Below are 13,849 nucleotides of genomic sequence, written 5' to 3' on the forward strand. Positions count from 1 at the left end.
CCACGCTGCAGTGCTGCAGGCACTAGATCCAGGTGGCTCAATATTGTATGGTATACAATACATTTTTATGGAAAGAAAAAACCCCACCTAGGTACTATACCTGGCGTTATCCTAACCGCATGCACCGTCCCAGGAATATATGGACTAAACTAGATTGCATCGCAAAAGGGATCCAGCCAGCATTATGCCCTATGGTGGGGATCTGAGTATGGGTCCTGCGATCTCAGCGCAGTGCAGGGAACTCCTCTGCCTGATTGACAGGAAAAGGCATTCATGGAGAGGGCTGGGGACGGCCAGAGGTTCCAGAAATGGGGGCGTATCACCCCTGTTTTCAAAAACTTAGCCACAAGGTGCAGTTTCCTTGGCCTCGCAAGCCGGCTTGAGACCGCAAACCTGAGGAAGGTCAAACGTACTCTTGCTATAGTCACAGAGGAACATCGTATGCATCTCCTCCTGCATGAGCATTGCTTAGGGATCACATAAGCTAAGCTCGGAGCAGCTTAGCTTATCCCATCTAGCTGAATCAGGCCCATAATACTTTGTACCAGTGTGGCTGGAGCAGAATGCTATACAGGTGATTCTTTACAATTAAAAACTAGTCCAAATAGAGAACAGAATTGATGGAACAAAATCTAGTATATATGTGTGGTATGGTGTATATAAAAATACCTCCTATATATAGAGAGATAGATATATCTATATTACACACATATTACTCTGTAGGATCCCAGATGTTCTCCAGCTATTGATTCTCCTTAGGGCTGTACCCCACTCTCTCTGTGCCTCTCTGCTGTCAGCTTCTGGTCCGTAGTTCCACCTTCTGCCAGATAGGACCGCTCAATGGAGATGGGGCATCTAGTGCCAATGCAAAAGTTGTACATCCTCTGCTTGATGCTCAGAACCCCTCTTGTCATACGTGCACCGTGGTTATCTGTCTGCACTCAACACATCTGTCTGTGTGTACTTACAGGGGTTCCTCCAGTCCAGAGTGAGAGTGACCCCCATGAAGGAGGCACAAACATCCTCCCTATTACCAGTAATACCTTCCTCACACTTATTCATCTCTTGTATGCTGCTGAGCTTCCTCAATCATTGGATACATACCTTTCATTAGTAAAAAACTTAAAAAGTGATATTTATAACACATCTCTTAGCTTGGGCAGGGACCCCCTTTACTACTGAGGACATTCATTAATGCACATATTGCCCCACATATAGCACAAGGCTTGCACTGGTACTCCTCACCTGTGTGGCGTCTTACTGCTCTCAAGCTGTGTGTTTCAACTGTGCAGGCGAATCTGCTCATTTATAAGCAGTAGCAATGTATATAAGTGGCGGACATTATGGCCAGTATATAACAATGCTGCCGACCCAATGGAGGGGTCCAGCCTGCGCCAGGAACTAGTTGTGTCATGTCACACTAGTTGCAAAATGTTGTACTAGTGCAATATTGCAACAAAGAATAGAAATCCATTGCACTATCCAAATGTGCAAAGCTTTGTAGAGACTTAAAGATGTTATACAAGTATTATCATTATTTGCAATTTCCAAAAAGCTTTTTTTTTTCTTCAATTTGGCTTCATGATGTTAGAATGAAATGATGAAATAGCCACTTCACACCTGCAAAAAATCATCAATTCATATTTTAATTGCTGATGCCCTAATTGTGTTGAGCATCACTCATAATTTACTATTGACAATAAAATGTTTTCCCCCACCCTTTGTTACCCGTCTTGGTTGTGACCAGCCCACTTTCATTTCCCAACCCTACGATTGTGTCGTTTTGTGTGTGTGTGTGTGTGTGTGTGTGTTCTGCCCTCATTTCTCCCATCTCCACCTAACGCCGCTGCGAGAAATGTCTTCATTGTTGTTCTCCCAGATTGTGATATTGTCACAAAACTGTTGCTAGGCAACAAAAGTGGTTACCAGCACTGAGCGAATAGCTGAAGGGAAAAGAGAAGTGTTGCACCATTGTAGGGTAACCATAGCAATGACCTACTATTACAGAATAAGGAATTAACATTAACAGTGTTGTAGTATAAAACATGTGCAATGATGGGATCAGAAACCGTGTTTTACTTTATGGTCAACTTTATTTTCTTATTCTCCTTTCTTACTCATGGGCCTCTTGCGACATGCATTTTGGACTGAGGGGCACTTGCGGGGAACCCTCTCGCTGGCATATCTGCCTATTGTATATCCATAGGGGAAAGTTGGCACGACAAACCTCCTTTTATGAGTGTAAGAGATGAATAACGGCCCCGCTGTATCATAGACACTGTGCTGTTTGCAGATGACTGAAGGGCTCAGACACACATGCTCCGCAGACCTATGACCTATCTCCCCCTTTGAATAAATTTGCTGGAACTGATGAAGCAGGTGGTGCGATTCTGCTTCTGTGCTAAGCTTGTGCATGTCGTTTATGCATTTATTATTTAACCCATGGCTATTTCTGCCGAATGGTTCACAGGCTTCTTCTTTCAGCAGCGAGTGGGCAAAAGAGACAGATCTGAGGTTGATCTTATAGCAGTGAAACATGGCTGCAGAGCAATATATATATATATATTTCTTTTTCTCGGAGCAGAAGGGGGATGAATGGTTGCGAGCAGCTGAGGCTGTGACATACTAACTACTCAGCCTTCCTCGGATCGGCCCTGCTGGTGAGTGGTGTTCACAAGCCAGATGCCATACAGAGTGTGGTGATACACACATCCCCGGCAGCTCCTTATGGTGTGTGATTTACAATGCACGGGGAAGGAAGAAAATTAGCACAACGATGCAGTAATAAAAGGCTTTCTTTCTAGTGTCTTTTTGGATTTGCCGGCGGCAGTTTGTTGTACATGATTGTATTTAAATATCTATTTGGTGTTGATTGTGACTTTTTTGCTTCTGTAAATAGTCCATTTTAATATTAACATTAGAATAATTATTACAGTCCAGGGCAATTATTGTTCATATGTGCCTTAATGTGCCCTCTTCTGTGTTGGGTACATACGCATAGGTTTGCATAGGCCCAATAAAGGCTGGAAGAGGCGCCGACATGTCTTGTTTAGCAGAGCAGATACAACATTTCAGGCCGGACAGTGTTTATCCCCCCCCCTTCTAGAGGCCACCTTGCTTGAATGTAAAGGCAGTGGTAAGGGACTATGTAATTAACGATATTGAGACTCCTGGATTGGGTGATCCTTTATTCCAATAGAAAAAAATAAATAAAATATTATTATGTTTTATTTATAAAGTGCCCGGTGAACCGTCCACAGGATATACTTTGTACCAACGGGGTCTATTTCCTAAACCTTGGAGAAAGGTAAAGGGAAAAGAAATAAAGCACCATCCAATCAGCTCCTAACTGCTATGTAAAGCTGGTGGCAGGTGGGGAGTTTGAATGGGGCGGTACACCTGTCAAACCGTAATGCAGGTGCCCTAAGGCGAGCTCAGGGAGGACAGAAACCTCCCGTGGAGCAGAAGGGCAAAAGCTTCCCAGTCAAACTCCCCACCTCCCCATCAGAACAACCTGCATACATACATACATCAGAACGACCATAAGCAGGTCATAAGAGCGATTGTAAGAGTGATTGTTTGTGCTTTAAAAGCACATATGATCTGCTTATAACAGCATATAAAGCCGATGGATCATACATGTAGCACGTATGATCTGAGGATCGACCTATCGACCCACAGGACCACGCATCATACCGATGTTCCTCACAATGTGCACACAATCAATAGCACGACCCGTTGAAATTGTGTTTTCGGGCCTGAGATGGTTCTGGTGTATGGCCTCCTTTACCAGCTGTGTTTAAAAAAGGTGAAGAGCTGATTGGCTGATCCTTTATCTATCTCTGGTAGCACTCTGCTTGTAGGGTAAGCGGTAGTACGTGGAAGGCAGTCCAGCTCTCACTATGACTATAAGTGCAGAAGGCTCTGGCATAACCTTAGAAAAATAAATTACTTCATCTTAGGGTGGCCATACATGTACAGATTGATTGTCAGATTGGGCTGGTTGGAACAAAAGCCTGGTAATATCTAAATGACCGTTTTTGGCAGTTTTCCAGCATTTCAAAGCAAATGGTCAACTGTCAATTGCTCTCATCCATTACCAAGATTTTGTTCCAACCAGCCCAATCTGACAATCGATCTGTAGATGTATGGCTGGCTTAACATTGTAAATCATTACATAGGTCTGTCAAGAAGGAGGATGAGTTATTACTGTGTTCTATGTTTTTTAATTAAAAGTTAAATATATATATATATATATATATATATATATATATCATAAACAAAAGTTTCCAGCCCTGTATAACAGTACAGCCTGCCTGATGCCGTGTGAGTGTTGCCATGTAAACTGTTAGCACCTGTGTGTGTCTGCTAAAGTGCCAGTCATTTGTGATCTCTGTGACAGTATACAGTATGGCTCCCTGCCAATCTACCGGCTGCCTCTTATCCAACTTTATCCTTGAGACACGGAGCCCTCCTAATGACAAGTTAAGATGACACCTCTGGCTGCAAAAGCTGACACAATTAATAGCCTCCCTTATTTATGAAAGGTGTTAATTCTACTAAACTTCAGCTCCTTTTAAAGGTGGTTACGTTTAATTATCACTTTGCACCTTTTTGTAAATAAGGTGTATGATTTCACTTTAGAAGGTATTGTTACAGAGATGATTTTCCAATGTTGCTACATTAACCTATTTTACCAGCTCAGTCATTTGTATGTAATGCTGCTCGGTGGTAGCGGGTGTGATTTCTTAGCAGCTAGAAAAAGGAAATGATATTCCCATATAGTTAATCACTTCCAAAATGTACTAGCAATAATGCTTCATCATAATTTTATTTAAAATGGACTGGAGATTACTTATTGTGTCAGTAATAGAGACAATAGGGAACATTTATGAAATTTGCTAACGTTGATTTAACCCATAGCAATTAATTCAATTTCTGAGGTAATATTTCTAGTATTAAGTCAAAATGTTCACACATTTTCTGGACAGCCCATTTGTTTTTGTATTATGTATGTATTCTCTATTATTTATGGAGTTTGCATATAAACCTGTTTAAGGCTTAAAGAAGTCTATTTACTAAGCCCTGGAGTGAAATAATGTAGCTAAAAAGGTAAATCATCAGCCATCAGCTCCTAACTGCCATATTACAGGCTGTGTTTAAAAATTGACAGTTAGAAGTTGCTTGGCTGGTACTTTCTCCATTCACTTGATCTCTCTGCAAGGCGTAGCACATAGACCGCTTCATGAATTACACATTTTTAAACCATCTGCAAATTAAATGCATCTAATAATTATTATGAGTTTGTTGTCATGTAATTGAAGTGGTTATTAAAATACAGTAGTGTTTAGATCAGTGATGGCTAACCTTGACACTCCAGCTGCTGTTGAACTACACATCCCAGCATGCCCTGCATCGGTTTTAGCATGGCCAAATAGTAAAGCTGTAGGAGGGCATGCTGGGATGTGTAGTTCAACAACAGCTGGAGTGTCAAGGTTAGCCATCACTGGTTAAGATACTAGGACACATTTGATAGATAAGAGTGGAGAGTGCTGGTAAAATCTTACTGTGTGTGTGTGTGTGTGCGCGCGCGCGTGTGTACCTTACCACCACCCAAGACACGCTCTCACCCACGCACACCCCGTCAGTCACTGCTTTTCTGTCTTCTCTCCCCAGGAACGGAGCGCCATGAGCTGACTTCTTGGAAAAGCTTCTCCTCCATCTTCAAGTTCTTCACTGAAGCCCTGGAAGCCAAGAATGCAAAAAACAAGACAGTATCTACCAGGCGCTCCAACAGAATTAAGAATGAAGAATTGTAATAACATAAAAAAAAAAAAAAACTAATGGAGTCTGGGTGATCATGCTGGCCCACCCTTACCCTCCCCACATTTGGTTTCCCCAGTCTCCCAGCCCCTCATTAGATTGTTTTCTTCCTAGAGCACAGGGTCAAGATGTATACATTTAAATAGCGTTTTGCATTATTTCTAGATGAGTGCAACTGTCAAAGCAATATGGGTTCACCGGTTGTGCTTCCTGTGGTCTGCTGTGTGGATCCCATGCTGGTCATCAGAGCGCAGATTAAGGCTGACAGCAGCCCTGCTCAGTACAGCATGGTGCAAGTCTAATTGCTCTGACGTAGCCCTACACTGTGAGTGGATGCCATGGTTGGTCTGCTCCTCCAGAGCCCTGGACCTGCTTACGTTTTTACCTCTACGGCCTGCCCTGTTTAACGCTTAGTGTGCTGGCCGGCTCCTCAATGCCTTTACACTATGGAAGATAAACAGTCGCGTCTCCTTCCCCATTCTAGGCCAAGCATAAGCATGTTTGTTTTATATTATTTTTGTATAATGTTAAAGTTAAATCCTTATGTGCTAGTGTCCATTCAGTAAGCTGTGCACCCCAGAAATATAAGAACATTTCCATGACAAAAGGAAACGCTTCCCAGTGAGAACTTGATTTGAAAGAAGTTTTCACAGCAATGAAGTGTTAACTCCTTGCGCTTTTTCTTGTTCAGTTGGTAGAATAATGAATACAATTTTTTTTTTTAAATACTGTTACTGGGCAGCATATACTCACAGGCAGAAATACGATTATTCTCTTGATTACAAACACTGTGAACCATGCACGCAAAAAAAAAAAAAAGTCAGAAAAACATAACTTGCTAGATAGGATTATTTTTAAGTCCAAATACTTTTTTCCAATAAGTGTAATTATTCTTAAAACCAGTATTTTTAATGAAAGTGTTTACATTTTCTCACCTGCGCACTAGTACAAATGATATAGGTCAGATTCTGAATTACTTTTTTTTTTCTTCTATATTTAGGTGTAGGTGATTAAATTGGCCTATTTCTTTTAACAGTGCTCCTCTTATGGGATATTTTTATGGGAGCTATATGTTGTGTTGTTTTGGTTTTAGATATTTAAAATGAAGCAGAAAAAAAACTTATTTTCGATACAATCTGCCTTTTATTAAATACAAATGCAGTTGACCCCAGTAGAGGGTTGATATGTGTTTCAGCGTTCAATGTTGTTATGTCTGATGCAGATTACAGAGAAAGCATCTGAATGACCATTTTACTAACAGAACATTCAGTGGGATTTATGCTGACATTACACATATTAGTCTTTACAGTGGATGGAAATCCTCTGCCATAATGTAGCATTTGTAGAGACTGGCCCAGGAGTTTGGGATGAGAACACACCAGTAGTTACACCTTCCAGGACAGTATTGTCTATACAACAGGGTGCAGATTATTATTTGACAGTAGCGCCTGGTGGCCAATAAACATCTGTATTCAATGGCCCTAACACATGTTGCTGATCCAGAATAGGCCAAAGAGAATTGTCCCAGTAGGAGCAAATGTGGAGCATTCTTGCTACAAAATTCTGTGATTGGGAATTTGGGTTGGCAGTGCTTTGCTGAGAACAGCGGGATGTACTATAGCATTCTGCACACAACACCTGTGTGGCATAATCTATACCACGGGTAGCCAACTCCAGTCCTTGAGAGCTACCAACAGTTCACGTTTTCCAGCTCACCTCGCAGGTACACAGGTGCACTCATTACTGACTGACACATTTTAAAAGATCCACAAGTGGAGCTAATTACTTCACTTGTGATTCTGTGAGGAGACATGGAAAACGTTTACTGTTGGTAGCTCTCGAGGACTGGAGCTGGCTACCCCTGGTCTATACCAATGGTTCCCAAACATTTTTAATCACGACAGCCTAGAATATTAGAATTTTTTCACATCACCCCTTGGCCAAATGTTTTCTTATTGAGAAATTCTAAAAAAAAAATATATTAAATTCAGTAAATTGTGTGTCTTTTGTCATTTGTCATCTGGTGAGGGATAAGATTAACTTGTCCATAGTTTATCAATAGCAGCCACCAGCAATGTTGTTTTGTTTTGGTTACAGTGACCATAAATTATGTGACATGACCATCAATGCAGGTTACCCCTGAAAGTGCCCTGTGGCACTCCAGAGTGCCACCGCAATCAGATCGGGAACTACTGTTCTATACATTTCTTACGCTTTTTCTTCTTTCAGGAAATGTAAAAAGTCTTTCATAGATTGAATAAGCGTTGTAGAATAGTAAAATGACACTAGCCTCCTCTATGGTGTCCTATAGACTGTATGGCTACAACTATAATCTACGCATTACAAACCTATAGTTTATGTGCACCCCCATTAGAGTTCAAACTTAAACTTTATTTCAAATAGTTTGTTTCCTTCAATAAGTGACAGATTTATTGAACCCTTTGGCTCCCCACTTTGTTTTGAATGGTAATTGAATAGTGTATAACATGTTGCTTTGCAGCATTATTGTGGGATTTTTTCGTGATCGGTTTTATGTTTTAGAGTATTAGTGTTTGTTCTAGCCCCATGCTCCTTGTAAAATCCTTGTAGTTCCTCCTTCTTGCCTGGGGTGTCGCTGTCTGATGTGGTGCTTCAAGAACAGTCTGATTTGTATCTCAATGTTGATATAAAAACCAGACTGTTGTAGAAATACCACAGCAGAGAGTGACACCCCAGGCAGGAGGGAGGAACTGCAAGGTTATAATTATAAGGAAAAGGTCACTATACAGAGGGTGGCAGTTTTACCTGAAACTTGGTTTTTGTTTACGATTATTTAAGGAAAAAAAAGGTAACATGATGAAACAGCCCATTATTTGGACTAATTTTATACCAGGATCCTAAATAATTCATAAATACTAATTAAAGTATTAGAAATTACAATTTTGAAACCTCCGTTCCAAAAAATTATGCAGGTGGAGTAAAATTCAGAATGATGTTATTGAGATGTGAATATGGTAAAATGACTCCCATTTCTGTCAGTGCCTACATTCGGCCCAAATGTAACATCCTGCAGCGTGCCGGCACTGGTATGTACAGTAGCCACTAGATTCCAAGTGGTGATACCAGGTGTTTTTTTCCTTACAACTAATTTGCCATTTAAATCTAGCATCTATATTGCCAGATTTGTTCCGGTGCCCGCAGACAGTTACATATGGGCCGAAGTCTGTCAAACACACTCAGTAAAATATGCTCTTTATAAGCATCGTTCAGTAAAGCATTGAGTGGCGGGATTCTCATACTGGTGAACTGATCAGTTGGGTTCCTGCCTGTTTTAAAATCTAAATAACTGCCATCATTAACCCAGGATAGCAGGGTAAGTTCTCTGGTACTGAATGGTATATTTACTGGTCTTGACTTTGATATTGCACACAGCATGTCTGCATCACCCTCTTCCTCACTGGTGTTACAGGATAGTAGTGCAACCAGCACTATACTGTATATTACCAGTGAGGATGGCTCTATAGCAGGCGGGACAAAGACTCTGTGGTAACATGGCCTTAGTTCCAAACAACTTTTCCCCCAGGGAAATCAATGTCCCCAACACACAATATAACCCCCTGCTTGCTTACAGCATTAGGGCTCTTCCAAAGCCCATAGACTGCGGTTGATGTGGTAATAATTATAAAGTAATAGTAGAAATAATCAGAATCTGCTTTATTGGCCAGGTATACTTGCATATACTAGGAATTAGATTTGGATTGCTGTGCAACAGCCAGTTAGGTAACAGTTAAACAGTGACAGTACAGATATACATAACATAATGCTTTACTTACTGATTCATTACAGGACGGATAAAGGCCCCAACAATCCATCTCCGAGTTTAATGGCTCTTGGAATATGTTGTACTTGTAGAACCACAAATGCCAGCATGTCCTGACATTGAGTCGTCCATTGAAGCCTGCTGCGAACATTTAGAACATTATACACACACACACTTTTATATATATATATATATATATATATATATATATATATATATATGATCAAACAAACTGGGTAGTTACAGACAATCAAAATGGTAGGAATGGCCCTGCTCGTAAGCTTTCTTTCACTATAGGAATAATAAGGGCAGCACCCACTGGTCTAGATTTAGAAAGCTTTGTTTCAAGGCACAGCGTCCATTACATTAGGTTGTGCATCAGGTATCTATGTAAACCTTTAGATGGAAGACTTGTCCATAATGGACATTGTTGATTGGCTTAAGGCTGGTGAACACTAGGGCAGAGGTATTCCGCTCAGTAAATTCCCCATGCTATAGTGCCGCCAGCCAAAAAAGCCTAGGTCTGGTTAGTGGAAAATATAAGGCAAGGCTTAAACAAAAATCTGTATATATTAAAAGGCTCTAGAAACCATGCGTCACTTTACAAAAAATTGCCTTGAAGAGGACATTTTGAAATCCATGATGCAGCGGTTTCATAAACCATCGCTTAGTAAATCTGGTAGTCTTTAATGGAGAAAAATCAAAATGGTGGGTTTTTTTTGTCTTCAGTCTGTTTCACCGGCCATTTTGACCTTAAATGCTGGACGTCACTCAACACAATCCCGCTTGAGTCTTGAAGAGCCACTGTAGTGCTGCCACGACACTGTCAATATTAGACATGGTAAAAATACATAAAAAGTATCACAAGGTGAAAATTAGGCCACAGGATTTTTTTATATAGTAATAATTTTGAGGTATGTGTTTGTATGTTATTCATTTCTGAAAATAATGTTACTTTCCAAAGCCATAATCCGTCACAGATGACGGTGAGGATCTCACTATCCACAGCGTATGCTGAGACACTGCGCTCCTCTCTCAGTTGGCACAGACAGGTACATCTGTATAACTGAGGTTACTATTAACTAAAATATCACTGTCTGCACAGTCTCCTATGTGTACAAAATCCCTGTGCAACATGTATCTACAGTGTTACAAAAATGGCTACATCATGAAATGGATTTGTGATTATTAGCTGGGCGAGATTAGTTCCCATCTCAGTTGTTTAAATAGTTTTTACCAGAGCCGTAACAACACATTTGGTGCCCTTCACCAGCAAATGGAATTGGTGCCCCCTCCCCCTCACAATCAAAATAAGGACAGTGCATGCTGAAGGCACTGATGGGGCTTTTTATAATCTAACCCAGTCCCAGTAGTAACGGCAGAGGATGAGGGGTACATGGGGGCAAGCAGCTACAGCTGTGCGTGCATGAGCAACTCAACCTGTATTATGCCTGATGATTGGGTTCTGCACAGAATCCAAACACCTCTATTAGATTGACAGACCGTGGTATTCGCGGGGAGGGGGTTAGCCGGCATTTCTGGAAATGGGTGTGGCGCTCCCATTTTTTGGGACTTGACTGGCCAAGGACTGTGTAAGCCAGGCTAAAACAGGTAGCCTGAGTAAGGTTAGGCTTTCTCGGGGTACAGTCACAAAGGGGACACTATGGCCAATGTAACGCATATGTGATCCAAGATGAATCAGGCCCATTATAAGCAGTATAGGCAACGTAAATACAACATAAATGCATTATGTGTTCACACCTGGGTCCTGTTCTCAAGAACAGTTCTGTTCATACACAAAAACATTCCGGAATCCTAATAATCCATAATGCTTCTGGTCCCGAGCATTTCTGATAAGGAATATTTAGCCTGTATTATTTGCTAAATAGCAGCAAAGAGAGCAGAATGACTCGCATTATCCATATCATAGCAATTGGGTAAAAAGTTTGGCGGTATAACCTGCAATGTCACTGCAAGACGGATTATGTTTGTTTGCGTAAAACTTGCCTGCATCTCCGCACACTGGAATAAATGCTTCCACTGTCAAGTTCTTTTTTTTTTTTTTCGTGTATATATATATATATATATATATATATATATATATATATAAATAAATTGTTACTATAAGGTATGATTAATGTTGATTAGTTGGGACTGTACTCCTTTATTAACACAATGGATGTTATATCATGACAGATAGCTGAAACTTATGGGGCCTACACAGGGAGTGATATCAGGGCATTTTCTAAGCGACCTGACTTAATTTGACTAGATCGCTTAGAAAAGGCCCTGAAATTGCTCCGTAGGGGTTCATAGCGATGTGAGGCCCCGCATATTGCTATTGTCCGGCGATTAAGATCCAGTGTTCTCAGCAAAGAACACTTGCACTGACATATCGCTGTGCAGGGTTATTTGCTGAACGATCTTGCTGAGCGATCTAGCATCACTCAGATCGCTCAGCAAAATCTCTATGTGCGTAGGCCACAATACACTTTGCCAACAGGTAGATAACACCCTCTACAGTATATACATGCTGATGTAGCTTTTACCTGGACACACGCTGCAGGTTCTCTCATAGACATTTGCTTTGCTGTAAAACATGCCATATATTATTTTGTTTACAGAATATACACTCTACCAGGAAATTCCAAGGCAGTGATAGATAGGTTCACATTTAAAGTGCCAAAAATGCCCATTTTGGTTGGCTTTTACAGTTTGATGAGAAATCTGTACAAATGACTGAATGTTATTTTAAATACAGCCCTTTTGTATTGTCCCTTCTTCATGCTCCTGACTGATTTGTGGTATTTGCTTATGTTTCAATTTGTAAAGCACCAAAAGAAGTTCCTATAGTGTATATTTCTGTTTACACTAAATAAATAAACATTTGCTCTTGTAATATGATGTGTACCTGCTTTTTCATTGGTTCCGTGCCATAATCCCTTATTTATGAAGGACCTCAGGAAAGTACGTTATTCATAATAAAGGCAACATGAAGGGAATGTAGTGCTGCATGTATAAGAAATAATATTTTAAACTGAGTTATGGTATGGTTCAGATTTCTATCTGTCACACTCCTTATTATATCACACTCCTTATTATATTCTGGATATGTTCCTATCCTGATCTACAGCAATAACAGGTGAAAACGTAGTCTGCTAGTGATATTAATCCCACCATCTGTGGATGTTATGAATATATATATATATATATATATATATATATATATATATCACAGGTCATATTCCTCTCATAGACTTGTTCAATGTCTGACTTTTGTTTATTTTCTTCGATATTTTCTTTTACTATGTCCCTATAAACTAAATATCATTCTTGTACATATCTTATTCTTGTTCTATTCTTATATCTCATTGTTTTTTACATTGTTCTGTCTTACGTTGCTTGTGCTACCATGCATTTATCTCTCCTCTGTCTCTTGTTGATAGGCTAGAAAGTTATGTTGTTGACATTTGTTATTATTGTTACTATATTTTTTAGAGTAGTGGTTTGCAGCACCGGACATATGGAACACATTCGAACTATACAGGGAACACAGAATTAAACATTATAGTAACTGAAAAACTAAACCAAAGCACATGTAACATGAGCAGCACACAATACAGATGAAATGGGAAGCAAAGACGTTGTCCTGGTACTACAACGGGCGGACTACCGTTGGTGGAGATGAATGATGATGAGTGAGAAGAGCTGTGGGCAAGGGTGGTTTTGGAACTATAAGTGATCTGGGAAGAATTCTAGAAGTAGCCTCACTTGGACGGCACCATATCAAATATAGGCAGAACCCACACAAAAATCGGTGCGATTTCTACCTCCCTAGACCTGTTTGGAAGCCATTCTCAATCTGGTGGGCCCCAGACCTTTAAACTGCTGTGACAAACCACAAAACTGTACATTTACATGAACACATACTCCATGGTTGTGTCTCCCCGCTCCCCCTCCCTGATATATTGTGATTTTGATCTGTTTTTCTACTAGTGGCATATCAGAGGGCTCTATACCCAAACGAGTCCAGACAGGAGAGGCGCGGTGTATGAAACTCAGCACCGCAACCCCCTGCTCCTTAGATGTGTAACAGCATCAGCGGCACTTCACCGCAGGTCATTCTGTCTGGAGGACTCTACACTTAAACAAGTCCATCCGGCAGGAGAGGCACGGTACATGATACCTAACACCGTGATCCCCTGCTTCCTAACTGTTTGACCACAT

At 40.6% G+C, this 13,849-nt stretch overlaps 1 protein-coding gene across 3 annotated transcripts in view; it reads left to right on the top strand.

Annotated features, from left to right (window-relative positions):
* The window catches only part of ARB2A (ARB2 cotranscriptional regulator A), a 546,123-nt gene extending 533,602 nt beyond the window's left edge, over positions 1-12,521 (top strand). For all 3 annotated transcript variants that reach the window (XM_083151791.1, XM_083151789.1, XM_083151790.1), the window contains one exon: positions 5,677-12,521. In XM_083151791.1, coding sequence (XP_083007917.1) covers positions 5,677-5,819 — 143 coding nt within the window. In that variant the 3' untranslated portion in view covers positions 5,820-12,521. The remainder of the gene's footprint in view (positions 1-5,676) is intronic.
* Positions 12,522-13,849: the final 1,328 nt, after the last annotated feature.

This window comes from Crinia signifera, chromosome 1 (genome assembly GCF_055691185.1).
Source record: "Crinia signifera chromosome 1, ASM5569118v1, whole genome shotgun sequence".
NCBI lineage: Eukaryota > Metazoa > Chordata > Amphibia > Anura > Myobatrachidae > Crinia > Crinia signifera.